The 15,784-nt window shown below is 41.3% G+C and overlaps 1 protein-coding gene across 1 annotated transcript in view; it reads right to left on the bottom strand.

Moving 5' to 3' along the window:
* dock1 (dedicator of cytokinesis 1) overlaps positions 1-15,784 on the bottom strand; it is a 197,617-nt gene that overhangs the window by 159,323 nt on the left and 22,510 nt on the right. The window contains exons 8-14 of the mRNA XM_088324183.1: positions 15,470-15,627; positions 14,199-14,280; positions 12,542-12,677; positions 11,385-11,457; positions 5,556-5,635; positions 2,399-2,524; positions 2,151-2,275 (exon numbers count right to left, since the gene is read on the bottom strand). Of these exons, the coding sequence (XP_088180309.1) occupies positions 2,151-2,275; positions 2,399-2,524; positions 5,556-5,635; positions 11,385-11,457; positions 12,542-12,677; positions 14,199-14,280; positions 15,470-15,627 (780 nt within the window). The remainder of the gene's footprint in view (positions 1-2,150; positions 2,276-2,398; positions 2,525-5,555; positions 5,636-11,384; positions 11,458-12,541; positions 12,678-14,198; positions 14,281-15,469; positions 15,628-15,784) is intronic.

Here is a 15,784-nt window from a genome sequence, read left to right as displayed (position 1 = left end):
AGTTCTGTATCTTACAACCAACTCAATAAGCCCCCAAAAATGTTAATATTATGCGACAAAATATATCAGGAAATAAAAAGAAATGGATATCTTGTGAAAGAATTGTAAAAACAAATGACGTTTGTAGGCCGTACAACCTTTGCAATAATACATGAGTCACTTCATTCAAAAGTGAAATTTTTTTTGCATTGCGGGAAACTCAGCAAAATGTATGTCAAGTTTTGGACATGTTTGATAATGACTCAGTTGCCACACTTGGGATTGCCGTTGCTCACTGTTGTTTCAAGCGTTGCTCACCGACTTTGTGTGAACGCTCAGACCCCTGGACAATTACAGGGAACCTTGCCCACTACTAAGACTGACATTCCTGACCCATTCGGCAGTTTATGATTTCACCAACATCAAACCAATGTACATTTTCCACCGTTCTATCTCAAGAGATTTAGAAAATCATGTCGTTTCCCACTCGGACAATCTTCCTCCCACGCTGTACTTTTTCACCTGCCGTGCTCCCTATTAGCAGACCAGCTTCGCAGTTCAGTCTCGGCCAAGGGTCGGCGATAATTAAACATCCGGTGGAGAAAAAAAAAGGGAGAGGTCGCTGGCTTCAGTCTCTAGAGGGCGCTAAAGCTGAACAAGAACACAAAACACTGACGGTCCGGTAGATGATTAAAAAAATAGTAGTTCTTGTATGCAAATATTGGATGGAGTGGTGCGTCCAAAAAGGAACTTTCTAAATAAATAATACATGTAAATATATTTAATAACTTTGCCCTTTTATACAATAATTATAGAAATACCTCATAAATTCCAAAATCGATAGAAACCACACCTTTAAATTTGGCATTACACATTTTACGGTTAACTCTAATACAGTTAGATATAACCTATATTGATAGATACATAGATACTTTATTCATCCCTGTAGAGAAATTCACACTTCCAGCAGTATCCTTGTGTTGATTATTAAAAGATTGACAGGATGGCCTCGGGTTGCTGTGTTGTAGTTTAGCAACAGCAGAGTGGATGACGTCACACGCTAGGCAAAAAGTTGGACGTCCCTGCGGCATATGGAAATCTTTGTGCCCAGGGTTACACTGCCTCGTGTTCACGTAGATAGCGAGTCCGCCTCCTCTCCGCTTCCCGCAGGCTTTCGTGTCTCTGTCTAACAGCGCTGAAACCGGGTAGCTCTGGGTAGCTCCACGTTAGCGTCCGGGATGCTAGACGTGAGCCACGTTTCCGTAAAACACAGCAAACTGCACTCCCTTTACGCTTTGATGTTTTTCACCAGCACAGCCAGTTCGTCGGTCTTTTTTGGTATAGAGTTCACATTTCCCATGATTACGGACGGTACCGAAGGCTTCTATCGCCGCTAGCCGCTTAGCCTTCACCTTAGCTCCGGCTCTGCAGCCACGATGGGCTATAACCTATTGATGTAGCTGACAAACAGAAGCCTTTCAGAGATGGATAGTTACCTAGCTACCTTCAAAAAGAATGCAATTAGTAATGTAGTCCAAAGTACTAAGATATGAAACTAATGTAAACAAATGACTATACCAATGCTAAAAAGGTTATATATCACTTCAAAGTCAGCGTGAATGAACATAATGTAGTGTATTTTCTTCCATTTTCTATATTTTCCATTTTCTTATTAACAGATACAACTTTTTGAACTGGGAAACTAATGAATAGATTATTTAGGACCAGGATATTGTGCATATTTGGATACGGATAATATTGTGGAGTAACTTGCAGACTTTCGCGCTGGACCAAGATCGTTCACAGACTTTGGAATCCAAACGTGGACCGGACTCATTTCATCGCTCGATTCCAACCGGTCGCGTAAACTCGGATGCAAGAAGGACATTGGTTGAGGATTTTTAATATCGTTGAGTTCCTCAACTCTGTATGAACTTCTGTGGAAAACATCTGCTCAGGAACTGATTTCGCAACTCATGGCAGGAGTGTTAAGGGGTTAAACTTAAGTAAAGAGCGCCCTCTTCTGGAGAGCTTTGTTAGGGTTGCTGTCTATGAATCCTTGCAAAAAACGCAGTGTCTTGCAGTTACACAGTTGCACTACGTCGCATCGCAATGGGGATTAGATTTGGCCCAGAAAGCTGTACACAGTGGAAAAAACCTTGGTATCCTACCTCCAGTTTTTTACCATCCTCATCATACACAGACATGGTGACCTCCACGTTTTTCGGGGTGGTCTTGTTCCCTTTGTCAAAGTCCCCCTGGACCAGGGTCAGGTAGATGTCGTTTCTCACGTCACCTTGAGGAAAAATTTAAAAAAGAAATGGGACTGACTATGACAAAAAGGGAACAAACTATGAGATGTTCAGGAAGGAGAGAAATACTGATTATCTGGAAAATAAATAAATAAAGTTCCAGGAACCTGGCATGATGATTTCGGGGAAGCCCATCTTCCGAGCCACGGCGGTGGAACGGTCCACCAAGTGTGGGAAGTCCTTACGGATCTGGTGGATGTCGCCGGGAAGGAGCTTGAGGGTGACCCACAGGCCTGTAGTCAAATAAAATGACATTTTACAAATAGTAGGCTTTCCGCGTCATGAAAAATGGGTCAGTGGTTAAAAAAGGTGAGATGTGAGATATGGTCCAAAACTATGCAACCCAGGTGAATTGCATGAGGGCGGGTTCAATTTAGCTTGGCTGGGTTACCATGGTGATTTATTCTCTACAGACAGGCCAGTGTTTTTCAACCTTTTTAGAGCCGGGGCATGTTTTTTTACACTGGAAAAATTTAGCGGCACACCACTGACCAAAAATGTTAGAAAATGACACAGTATGTTTAATCACAATATGATTTAGAATACCACAGTCACTTGACAATGACATCATCATCACATCCACTACACAGCATTATATCCAGACAGAAGAGCAGCTTCAGCGACAGACTGCTGTCACCACGGACAGACTGAAGAGATCTTTTCTTCCTCATGCCATGAGGCTCTTTAACTCCACCCCGCAGAGTAAAGGCCCACATTAAACCACACCACCTACATTGCATATTACCGAATTTTATTGCAATATGTATTCTGTGTAGCACTCTCTAGATACTCTATATAAGACGCTACAGTGGGTATTAGCACGTCACATTGGGTATTTGTATATTGTATTCTTTTTGCTTTATTATTGTATTGTTCTCAGCGCAGGGATGCTGCTGGAAATGTGAATTTCCCTGCGGGGATGAATAAAGTATCTATCTATCTATTTGCAGAAAATGATTCATAAATGTTTTATAAAATTTTAAAAAAGGGACATTGGATCGTTTCTCACGGCACACCTGACGATCTCTCACGGCACACTGGTGTGTCGCGGCACACTGTTTGAAAATCACAGAACTAGGCTAAAATTAGCCCCAGGGAAAATACTGGCACTTTAACCGTCTTGCGTGTGAAAAATAAATGAGAATTACAGATTTCCCACGGACTCTCTTGAGTCGTAGCATTATTTTAACTAATACTTGATTGAAATTTTACCTGAAGGCTATTTTGTACAGTTATCTTATTAAACTGTCGAGTGTAAAACTGCAAGAGTTGTTTTATAGCCATGTGTTTTATTGCTATGCCAGTTGAGTATGCTTGTGACGTAAAGGGGAGTGGGAATTGGGCGTTGCTGCACATCAATTCCTCGACATTACAGTCAAAGAGTGCTCACAAATTGGAGTGGAGAGGGAAAATAAAGTAATTACGAATGTGAAAAATATTCCCAATATGCCCCATTTGTGTCAGCCCCAACTCTAGCTCCAGTTTGCAGTGCGGAGTGGGGACAGCTTCCTGCTTCAGTGGCTCCACCCCAGGTGGCTTGTCCAATCAGAGGGCACGGGGTGGGTGGCGTCCGAGACAAAAGGCAGGAGAGGGAGAGAAAGGGTCGACCGTTTCTCTGTGTTCATTAATCGCCCCGTCGAATGAAAAAATACGCTGATACCGATATCTGTCAAGTAATCGGTCGCTTGCTAATCACTGGGCTGCCGTTGACCCTTCTCCACCCTGATTGTCTAGAAACACGGAAATTTGGTTGGAATTAACCGTTGCGGTGAGAGTTGTACTACTCGACGACTCAAACGCCCGGTTCATTCTCTGAGAAATCTCACAAACATCTCCCTCCTCCGCTCGAAACAATTTCTCCTTGAATCCATACAATTCACATGGGTGACCCTTTTGGAAATTCTCAAAAGGTGAGAGATTTTCATGCCTGCCATGTTTAGACTGCTTGTGTTATGGCGTGAAAGGTGAGACAATTACAGCAAGCAAGCATCAAGGGATCATGCTGATGAACATGTTTTGCTTTATCTGGGGCTTTTAGTGGTTTTCCCATCTAAAACCGTCTCAATCTTTCTAGTGATCGTCTTTGGAGAGGCTTGATGATGTTAGGAGACAAGCTGGAAGCCTTTTCATAAGCTAGCTGTGCTGAGTGCTCCATTTGCCCAGGGAGGGCTTTAGTCTTGCTGACAGAACAAGGTGACACCTTACATGCTCTTCTGTTCTGTACAGACCTGTCAAATCTTTGATTGCATCAGAAGAGTGCTGTGTCTTAATTAGTGAAGAAATTCTGCAACCATGGAGACACGAAATAATTTATTTTAGGTACGATGAATGCGTCGGTGCTCGACAAAGAGTGATGATGGTTTTGAGCAGGATGAGGTTTTTTTTCTGACATAAAATGCGATCATCCTGACTTCATGAGAAGTGTTAAAATATTCCCTATGTTTTGTTTTCTTTCACGCATTCAAATGCAGACGTTTCTCTCCAATGGGAAGAGCCTGTGCCAAACAGTTTTTGACTCACTTTTGAAAGCCAACAGAAAAGTTAGTTCTCTGGCTATATATTCAAAGGACACATGAAAAGGCTTCATGTCTCACCTTTCATTGTTTCTAGATCTTACAAATGTTCATTGAGAATTTTCGTTGAATAGAATTTTCACTTTGGTGCTTTTTTGCATTTGTGACACCTCCAATATCTAAACAATACTTTCCATAAACACAAGGGAACTTTGCTAGAAAAATAAAATTTGCATGAACTTTTCCAGTGCCCAATGGTTCGGGTGGTGCGATCACACTAATTCCTTGACCATGGTGATCGCGTTCCTGCCGACGTGCACGAAATGTCATCCCTTTCCACCCCGACAATGACGAAGGGACTTTGTCATATTTTTAGAAAGAAAAATACTCAGACTTCCTGTCAGTACTTATATTTTTGCTGTTCTCACCACCTTCCTTCACTGCGCCTATTCCCCATACGGGCTGTGTACACACTCTCATTTGGTGGATACAAGAAGCAACACAACGAAGTGGGCGCTTCCTCGACGTGTGGAAAAAGATCTGATCGGAGCTGCTCTTGCCATCTAATGGTGATTTTCCATACTGAAATCATTCTACAGGATTGATACTCACTGATGAGCTGCACTAAAGCGTTTTTAATTCAAAAAAACATTTTTTTTTTCTGTTTTGGCACTGAATGAGTTCCATTAATTAATCCAGTTGAAATGTCTAACCTTATAACACTTGTTTTGCAATCCTCAAGAAAGCCTACCTTGGCCTTTGTGGTTGACCTCCTTGGCTGTAATGACTTTGTTGATGACTGTCTGCAGGAAGTCACTCTCACCCGCCACCCTGCATGAGTAGGAAAAGGCAGATGAATAACACACACATTGCCAATGATAGTTTGGGGAATAGCGTCGGTTTTAACAGATAGGATATTCCTTGGTCTCGTGCCATTGCGGCAAATGGGGTGGCGATGCAGAGAAGGCTCTTCACGGAGAAGAAACAACGCTCGATATTTCCATTCGCAGGGTTGGGTAGGGTTACTTTAACTTGATTACTTTCAATTACTTTTGGATTAAAAGACAAAATAAACTAAATATGAATGAAATGAAATGATCTGCATTTCTATAGCGCTTTTCAAGTCAATGACTTCCCAAAGCGCTTTTCAATGTGCTCCACATTTCCAATAGCGGCCTTGCAACCATGTAAGGCGCTAACCTGCTTATTGGGGGTATTAGGGGTTCAGTGTCTTACCCAAGGACACTTCGACATGTAACACGGACGAGCCGGGATTCGAACATGGATCCCCTGATCCCAAGACGAGCGCTCTACCTCCTGAGCTACTGCCGCCCCATGAATAGAATGATGACTCACAACACGTGGTAAACTTTCGCTCCTGGCTTTGATCTCTCTGATCTACGGCAAAACGAACATAAAATACGACAGAAACAAAATGAAAATCAATCCAAACAGCTTGCCGACATCATTTTTTTATTCCGTTACTCCCCAAGCCTGCACAAAATTTAGTCATTTGATTCCTATTTAGTTTCTTTTGTCTTTTATGAGCATATTTGGTATTGGAGTCATCCAAAAGTCATTGAAAGTAATCAAGTTAAAGTAACCCTGCCCAGCCCTGTCCAATCAGCATCTTATTTGTGCGCCAAAACCTTCTGGTAGCAGGCTTTACATCTTCCAATTGAGTCTCTAAGTTGCAGAGGGCACAACTGAGGAGCAGTAAAGCTCTCACTAACCTGTGCAGTGAATCATCTTCATTGTCTTAACCTTCTTAGAAGGTTCTAAAAACATATGTACACTTAACTGAGTAGGTCCATCTTACCTCTGTATTACTGTACTGTACTGAATTAAATCTATAGTGAACAGTTTCTTATTAACTGCTTTATTGACTGTGCTATGTTTACAAGTACCGTATTTTCCGCACTATAAGGCGCACCTAAAAGCCTTTATTGTTTTCAAAAGCTGACCATGCGCCTTATAATACAGTGCGCCTTATATATGGATCAATATTAAGTCGCAAAGTCTTGCAACTAAGGCAAGCAGCCGCCGACTCGATTTTCCCCCGAAGGCGAAGTCGTCCGCGGTGTATGCTGGGATTTATTTACCGGCGTTTCATTGGCTAACCAATGTGTCCATCATCATTTGAATCGATCACTATTGGCTAAAGTTATTCAGAGGTAAAGGGGGCAGATCCTTTTTATCATTTACAGGCTGGCATAGGCTAAAGGGGCAAAACAAAGCCTGCAATTGGCCGAAAAAGATGAATGTGAATAGCACGTTGGGTTGACGGCATAGAGAAAACAGTGTTTTACTATTCTGTACTGTATTTGTAAATATTTTACTCTCCTGGATTTACTACACTCACGGATATAAGAGGACCACGGTTGCACATTATTATTGAACACAACGACTTCGGTGAGCTACTCCGGCTATATATTTTCCCTGTATCTTGTTTCAGACTAAACTCGATGTTTCTGTGATAAGCGGTGCAGATAATGGATGGAATGGAGTGTCTATTTTTAAATTCAACTCAATTCCAAGTTTTTATTGTCATATGCACAGTAAAGTTGCGAGCGAAAAAGAAAATAGAAACTAAGGAATGGTTGGCATTTCTTGAATCCCAAGACTTTAACCTTCCGAATGATGGAACGATGCATTTGAGTGACATCGTATGGACACCGCATCCGCACGTGTTCTCGACACGTATTTGCGTCTTTGCAAGCTTTGGGAATGTTAATAAGTTGGACTGAACTATCTGACTGTTTTGTCGACGTTCCCATTGTAGCACCTTATAATCCGGTGCGTCATATGTATGTCAAAAATAGGACCAAAAACTATTTTCTCGGGGTGCGCCCTATAACCCGGTGCGCCTTAGAGTGCGGATAATACGGTACATACATTTACACCTACGTTTGGGACACTTTTGTTTAATACTAATGCTGAGGGCGGCAGTATCTCAGGATGTAGTGTGCGCCTATTGGAAGCAATAGGTTGCAGGTTTGATTCTAGTCAAATGCCCAAGTGTCCTTAGGCAAAACACTGACTCCACTATTGGTGTGTTTGGGTACGTGTGAAGTACATTATAAAAGAGCATTGGGAGGGCTTCAGTGACCGGTTAAAACACTATGGAAATGCGGTCCATTTTTCATTTCATGATAACACACACACAAAAACTTTTCTCTTAGGAATGGGGGGAGGGGTACTTTGTGGGTTTATAGCAGTCGTTGTTTTTTGGTGTGTCTAAGGTTATCCTTATGACTTTTGATTTTTCTTGACTTTGCCCTTAAATGGAAAAAAATGAACATCCATGGTCTAAAGCACAGGTGTCAAACAGGCGGCCCGCGGGCCAGATCAGGCCCGGTAAGGAATTGAATCCGGACCGCGAGACAACACTCAGAGGAGCGCAAGAGAAAAACAAGCTTGATGTTGCCAAAGCCAGGTGCCTCTTTGTATTTATTTCTCTTTATTTCTCTCTCTCTCTATATCTCTCACCCCCTTTCTCCCACTCCGTCTTTGTCTCTTTAACTCTCTTTTTCTCTTCCTTTATTGCTCTTTGTCTATTTCTCTCTCTTTGTCTGTTAACCTCTTTTGCTCTAACTTCCTTTTTTCCTTTTCTCTCTTTTCTCATTCTCTGGGGGGGCAGTGGCTCAGGAGGTAGAGTGCTCGTCTTGGGATCAAGAGATCTCAGTTCGAATCCCGGCTCCTCCGTGTTACATGTCGAAGTGTCCTTGGGTAAGACACTGAACCCCTAATACCCCCAATATGCAGGTTAGCGCCTTACATGGCTGCACGGCCGCTATTGGGAAATGTGAAGCACACTGTAAAGCGCTTTGGGAAGTCTTGACTTGAAAAGCGCTATATAAATGCAGATCATTTCATTTCATTTCTTCATACCCTTAGCGCTTTCTTTTCTCTTTTCTCTCCTTCTGTCTTTCTATTTTTCTTTGTATTTCTTTCTTCCTCTCCCTTTCTTTTCCCCCTTTGTCACGACTTTTTATCTTTTGTTTCTCACGCTCTCTCCCTCTCTCTCTTTTTCCTTTTTTGTCCCACCCTCTCTCCTTTTCCCTCCCTCTTTCTCTTATTTCTTTCTCTTTTTCTTTCTCTTTAATCTACCAGTCCGGCCCCCGACAGAATGTTTTTTCTATCGTGTGGCCCCCGAGTAAAAATGAGTTTGACACCCCTGGTCTAAAGTGATATTTTTTCCTCAGAAAACTCACAAAACACCTGCTTGAAACAAGCATAATTGATGCAGAAGGATAAAATTGTGGGTCAACCTGTTGGCCTACCCGTAGCATTTGCAATTACGCGGAAAATGCTGTGAAGAAAAAGGTTAGCCCGCCTGTCTGCGAGAGTGGCAGCCTGTTAATGAGATTGGCTTAATTGAGTCAAGGGGGGAAAGGAGAAACGCGCGGCTTCTAAGGTCCCAGCTAATCGGGTGTCAAGGACTGGAGAGGAAAGGGAATCAAACGGAGGCAAAAGAAGGTGTGAAGCGCGAACCGGGGTTCCTACACCATTTTCTTGGCCAAATTCAAGCATTTTTTAAGCCAATGTTCCATTTTTTCCAGCTCCATTAAGGAGAAATCCAGCGCAGATCGAAGGATCAAGGGTTAGGTTAGGGTCTATCCCCTAGCTTATTTTAAACCCTAAAATCGGTTTGAAAACCCTAACTTGCAGCCAAAACCCTAGCTCCTAACTCTAGCCCTACACCTAGACCTAGCATGCACTTTAGCCCCAAATCCTACTTTAGAACCCTAAATTCAGTTTAATACCCCAATAGGGACCCTAAGCCTTAGTTACTAACCCAGGGGTGTCAAACTCAATTATAAAGAGGGCCAGACCTCAAACCACACCTTTGGTCGCGGGCCGAACAGGATAAATATTTATCGAATACACTTTCCTTTTTAATAAATAAAAAAATAAATAAATATGAATTTAAAACAGGCAGGAATATGATTCCAGAATAAACAAACGTAAACATGAAATGAATTAAAAATCATTGCTCTCCATAAAAATATCTCCCGTCAAAACTATAAAAATGAAAATATGAAAAAACGGTAAATATAACTAAAATATGTGCTTTTCACTTTGGGAAATTTGCTTTAGTGAAAAACATCTTTATATTCTTCTTGAACTCTTCAACTTTCTGTATCTTTTCTCTGGATTCAAGGTTTTTCATCTTACTCCGAAGTTTTGTCTTGTCGTGCCGTTTTACATGAAATTCCTTCATGACGGCCACAAAAGCTCCACAAATAAGACACACGGGTTTACCGGCCATTGTGGTTTTTAGTATCTGAGTATAATTTGGAAGTTATCAAGACCCGGGCCATTATAGTAGATGTATATAAAAGGATTTCGCGGGCCGGATGTGGCCCGCGGGCCGTGAGTTTAACACCTGTGTACTAACCCTAGCCCCAATCCTATTTTGAAACCATAAGTTTAAAACCCTCATTGGAAGCTCTTCACCCTAGCCTGACACCGACCTCAAGGGTTAAGAGTAAGGGTATAAACCGAATTTAGGGTTCTGAATAGGGTTAGGGTTACAGCTAGAGTAAGGGGTAGGGTTAGGAACTAGGGTGTGAGTTCAATATAAGGCTTCTAAACTGAATGTAGGGTTCCAAAGTAGGTTTGAAGCAAGGTTTACGGTTTGAAAGGGCTTGGGTTATAGCCTATTGTGGGCACAATTGAAAGAAGGTTAGGGCTGGGTTATTCAGAAACCTAATAAGACTAAAACTTAACCCTAGTCCTATTTTGGAACCCCTATTTTAAGCCCAAAACCTAGCTTCTAACCTTAGCCAGTGTTCATTTTACCTCTGAAAAGTGATGGGTACGGGGACTCGCATGCTCAAAAATCTATGGGTCCCCAAAATTTAGTCTTATCAAGGTTGAAATTGTAAATCGGTGACAAATATATAATAAAAATCGATAAATTCATTCAGTTTTAATCATCAAATTATGAATTCATTTTCTGCATCAAATTATTGTTGGTAATATACCGATTAAATGGATAACCAAAAACCTGTCTTTTTTTCATTTTCTTCTTTTACACTTCCTTTTTTTCTTAACTTCTTTATACAACATCATAATTCGTAATATAATGCATTAAAGCAAGTGAGCCGTTTGAGAGCCGGCTCTCTTGAATGAGTTGAGCCGAAAAAGCCGGTTCTCTAAAAAGAGATTGACGTTTCATTACACAACTCGAGATCGGCGTGCAGACGAAAACTCAAACCGCGAGACCAAAACAACATCTGCCGGATCTGCCTGACGAAAAGTTGAGTGCGGTAAATCTTTGTTTAAAAAAAAAAAGGAATTGGGTAATAATGACAATTTTGTCTCAAAAAAGTTGGGTCCCAGGGACGCACGTTGATTTGAGACTATGCATCCCCAGCAAAAATGATGCGTCTATGACGCAGGGGCGCAGGCAAACGAGAACACTGCTTAGCCCATTACCTAAGAAACTTAGCAACATTTTCAAGCATTAACAAGCGCTTCACCTAAAATTCAAGCACTTGTCAACCCTCGAAAACACAACGCGAAGATTCAAGCATTTGCAAGGATTCAAGCACCCGTACAAAGCCCGACTTACGGCTGGAACGGGATAAAGTGCTGCTTGTCCTCATCGTCCATTTTGCCCGTGATGATGTCAGTGACGTCCATCACTGCAGGGGGGGGGGGGGGGGGGGGGGGGGGGGACAAGGAGGCCATTATTGCCGACATTGTTATAACCGTGAGTAGTGCTCGGACACAAAATGAGATCAGAGTTGCTAAGACTTGCGAATTTCATTGATTTAATCAGGGGTGGGCAATTAGTTGGAGTCACAGGCGGCCCTGGAGACTTATTCCATTTGTCTTATTTTTGGAATAATTACATTTCTTTATATTTGTTTTTTTAAATACATCAGCTGTCAAATTGGTTTTGAAACGCTCACAATTGAAACAAAATAATCTATTGAAATCCCTGTTTTAACACTAAATCAGGGATTTAGTTTTGTAGTACGACTGTAGTTGTATTTTTTTAGTGTTTATGTAGTATTACTGTTGATGAATGTTTGAAGCATTTCTGTTGTGAGATATCTGTAATGTGATTTTTGTAGTATTTCTATTGTAGTATATCTGTAGAAATATATATAGTGTTACTATAGTAGTATTTTTGAAGTCTTTCTGCAGAAGTATTTTTGAAGTACTTTCGTAGAAGTATGTTTGTAGTATTTCTGTAGTACTTAAACAGTAGTATTTAATAATTTAAAGTATAACAGTATTTGAATTAGTGTAGTTTTTCCTATACAAGCATTTCTTGAAAGGTATTTCTGAATCAGTATTGCCGTAATAGTGTTTTAGTATTTTCTGTGGTATTTTTTTTTAAGAATGAAAGTTGAAAAAAAAACGAGGTCTGTTTTTAAGCACTAAATTTCATATTTAGTAGCCATTTTGTAATATTTCTGTAGTAGTGTTTTTCTAGTAAAAACACAAAGGGAATATGTGGGTAAAGCTGGCACTGAAAAACAGTTGTTTTTCTAGTAGTTCTTTATTTAATTATAGCTTTTGTCATTATATTTTGATCAATTTTGTTCAGCGGGCCGGATTAAAAGACTTCCAGTTTGCGCGTGGCCCTCGGGCTGTAGTTTGCCCAGCCTTCAATTGATGCATAGGTGGAGACATTTGTATTTCTTTGAATTCGCAAAATCACTGTGCCACCTAGTGGTCAAATATTACACACTTTAAAGAGTTCTCATGGTGACTTGCCTGCTACACCAAAAGGTCTCCTTAGGCCCGACGTCAGCTTCTTGGTGTTATTGTCACGCAGCTCCATGCGGCCTACTCGGACAATCTGACACACAAAGCTTATCTTCTCGCGCTTCAGGTCTTCACTGCCCAAATCCTGAAAGGTATTATTGTCCTTTATTCTTAATGGTGAAGAAAAAACAATGACCACAGGCTCATTGTACGTCTGTTGCAACAACAGCCCAGGTCATGGGCTGCTCTCTGCCCAGTCTAGAAGACATTGCCGCCTCGCGATAAAAGCAGCCGAGCCATCAACACCATAAGGGACTATTCCCATCCCGTACATCAGCTCTTTAAATTGTTTCCCTCTGGTGGTGCCATTGAAATCAAATTCGACACACAGCCGAGAAAAAGACAGCGATTGTAGTGAACAGCGATTGCAAAGAGCTCATTTCCTCTAGGAGATATTGTAATATTGCTTACTGGTCGCTGGGGGGACTTGTGACTCTTTTGTCCGAGTCTCCAAAAGCCGCGTGACGTAAGTTAACATGATGCCGTTACGGTGTATGTTCCCTCTTTCTCTTAACCACCGTTTAGGTAGACAATTGTGTTTTTTCCTTTTGTGTTTTTCGCCGCGTGTCTAGCAATTGGTATAATGTTGTCCAGATAGCACCCAATTAGCCAAATAGCCTGCCATGCCCATTGTATTTGTCCCTGGCTTGGTTTATGTTTGTTGCCTCATTAGTTTTCCGATGTTGGTTCATGGTTAGCCTGGCTGCTTACTGAATGCTTTGGTGGACCAGCCTCCCGGTCCCAGTTAGCATGCTGTGTCCTGTTTACCCCCCATTAACTCTGTGTGTTATTTTTGCCAGTTGGGCCCATTTTGGCTGCTCACCATTTGCTGTACCACTGCGGCAGCCACCCGCAACACAACGCCTCAGCAAAAAAACTACGTAAAAAATAACGTCACATCTCAGGAAGTCAAAGACGAGACAGGCAGGTCGTCTTTGAGATACATTTCATCGGAAAATATTTGAAATATACAGATGAAATATATATTTATGATACCACAAAACATGTACCATTTTCTCATATTTAGCATGTTTTAGAATTTGGGTATCCCTTTAAGCACTATTTCCATCGTTTTTAATCTTGTTGCATGCAATGTTTCGCAATGTTGATATTAATGTCGGCAACACAGCAGCGCAGTGGTTAGTGCGTGTGCGGCACAGTTCTGAGGTCATGAGATCAAACCTCCTGTGTGGAGTTTGCATGTTCTCCCCGAGCTTGCGTGGGTTTCCTCCCACATTCCAAAAACATGCATATTAGATAAATTGGCCAGTCCAAATTGTCCCCAAGTGTGAATGAGTGAGTGAGTTGTCTGTCTCTGTGTGCCCTGCAACTGGCTGGCAACCAGTTCAGATAGTTGGAATGGGCTCCAGCACCCCCGTGACCCTACTGAGGATAAGCGGTGCAGATAACGGATGGATATTAATGAGTCTCAGGTGCACTTACGAGAAAAAGTGTCATAATGAAGATAAATTGAAGCAACAGATTCGTGATCATAATAATTATTTGCTTTTCTTCCAAGTCTAAAATAATAGTAACAGTGGCATTCCCCCACGCTAAAAAAAGACCAAAGCGTGTCGATAATATTCAAAGTTTAAAAGTAACTCACAGTGAAAACGGCACGCAGATTGTGAAGCTGGTCAATGTCCTTCACCAGGCCCGAGCTGGACCACTTCACCAGGTAGTTCTCGCTGTCGGTGGGGGAAAGAAGTGAATATGTCAATTAGTGGTGGGCAATTTAACAAATCACTTAGATTTGGAAATGTGTTGAATTGTAATATCGAGCGTGAAAAATTCTAGTAATGTCGAATTAACTCTTATGACCGTTAATGTTTTGATTATCCCTGCCAGAACAGTTTTCACGGGATGTATTATTGTAATTATTAGTCAAGTCAAGTCCTGTTTATTTGTTTGGCCCTTAATCACAAGGAGTCTCAAAGGGCTGCACAGACCACAGATTACTGCAAACCACGGACTATTATGACACCATCCCCTGATCTAAAACCTACACGAGGGCAAGGAAAAACTCAAAAATCTCAACATGAGGAAAATGAAGAAAACATGATGTAATCCCCCTTATTACAACTCTCATGAGACACATTTGTAATAGGTGCAGGGCTTGTACACCTTTTTCATGGCCAAATTCAAGCACTTTTTAAGGAATTTCAAAGCCAATTTTCCCAATCCTTCAGTACTATAAAAAGTAGAAATCTGGTGCGAATCATGTATTTTGCACGCCCACAAAAATAAAACTGTGATTTGCATATCCGATTTTTAATTTTGTCTGTGCATGTGTCAAGACAAATGATTTTTTTAGATGTTGAGTAAATCGAGAATATATTTTGGGATCTGAACAATATGTGTATCAATATGTTTATGACAAATTGTTCCTCATAAAGGTGTTGGGTAAAAATGACTTGCATTAGCTTCCATTTTTAGTTATGGGAAGTTCTTCACACTACAATTTACCACTGGGAATTCATTTTTTACATGGCCCATAATAAATGTCCCTAATTCAGTCGTAATTCTTGCACTGAAGCTCGTTTCATCATGTCCTGATGAGGTGGTGCATGCACATGTCCTATAGGGGGTGAGGACCCTTCATAGGAGCATTTTTAAGCATGGGGACAATTTCAAGCATTTACAAGCACTTCCCTGAAAATTAAAGCACGTTTCGGTCTTTGAAAACACCCCATTAGAATTCAAGCAATTTCAAAAATTTCAAGCACCCATACTAACCCAGTGGATGAGTTTTATCATTTAAAAACCTTCTAAATCAAGGCGGTATCAGACTGACTTCAAGATTTTAATTTTGGGCCATATCACAGAGCCCTAACGCCACTAATGGCTCATACTGAGAGTCATCTTCCTGGGCATCACCTGATGAACTTGGACTCCCCCGGGTCATACAGGGACATCAGCACTTCAGCATCCTCTCCGATTTTGCACACCACGTTCTTCAACGTGACAAAGAGTGCAAACGCCGGCGTGGAGGCGAACTTGGCCTGTCGGGTCAGGTCAATGTTCTGTTTCTGCGACTGGAGAGAAAATTCAAGCACCCGTTAAGGACAATCCCATTTTTCAATAACTTCAGTAGCATTAAAAGAAGAAATGCAGTCTGAATAATGTATTATGTGAGAGACACAAATATATATGCGATTTACATTTCCGAATTTTAATCTTGCGCGTGGATTT

This window comes from Urocampus carinirostris, chromosome 19 (assembly GCF_059441175.1).
Source record: "Urocampus carinirostris isolate Australia breed hairy pipefish chromosome 19, RoL_Ucar_1.0, whole genome shotgun sequence".
In the NCBI taxonomy this organism is placed as follows: domain Eukaryota; kingdom Metazoa; phylum Chordata; class Actinopteri; order Syngnathiformes; family Syngnathidae; genus Urocampus; species Urocampus carinirostris.
This window is presented reverse-complemented; position numbering and strand designations above follow the sequence as displayed.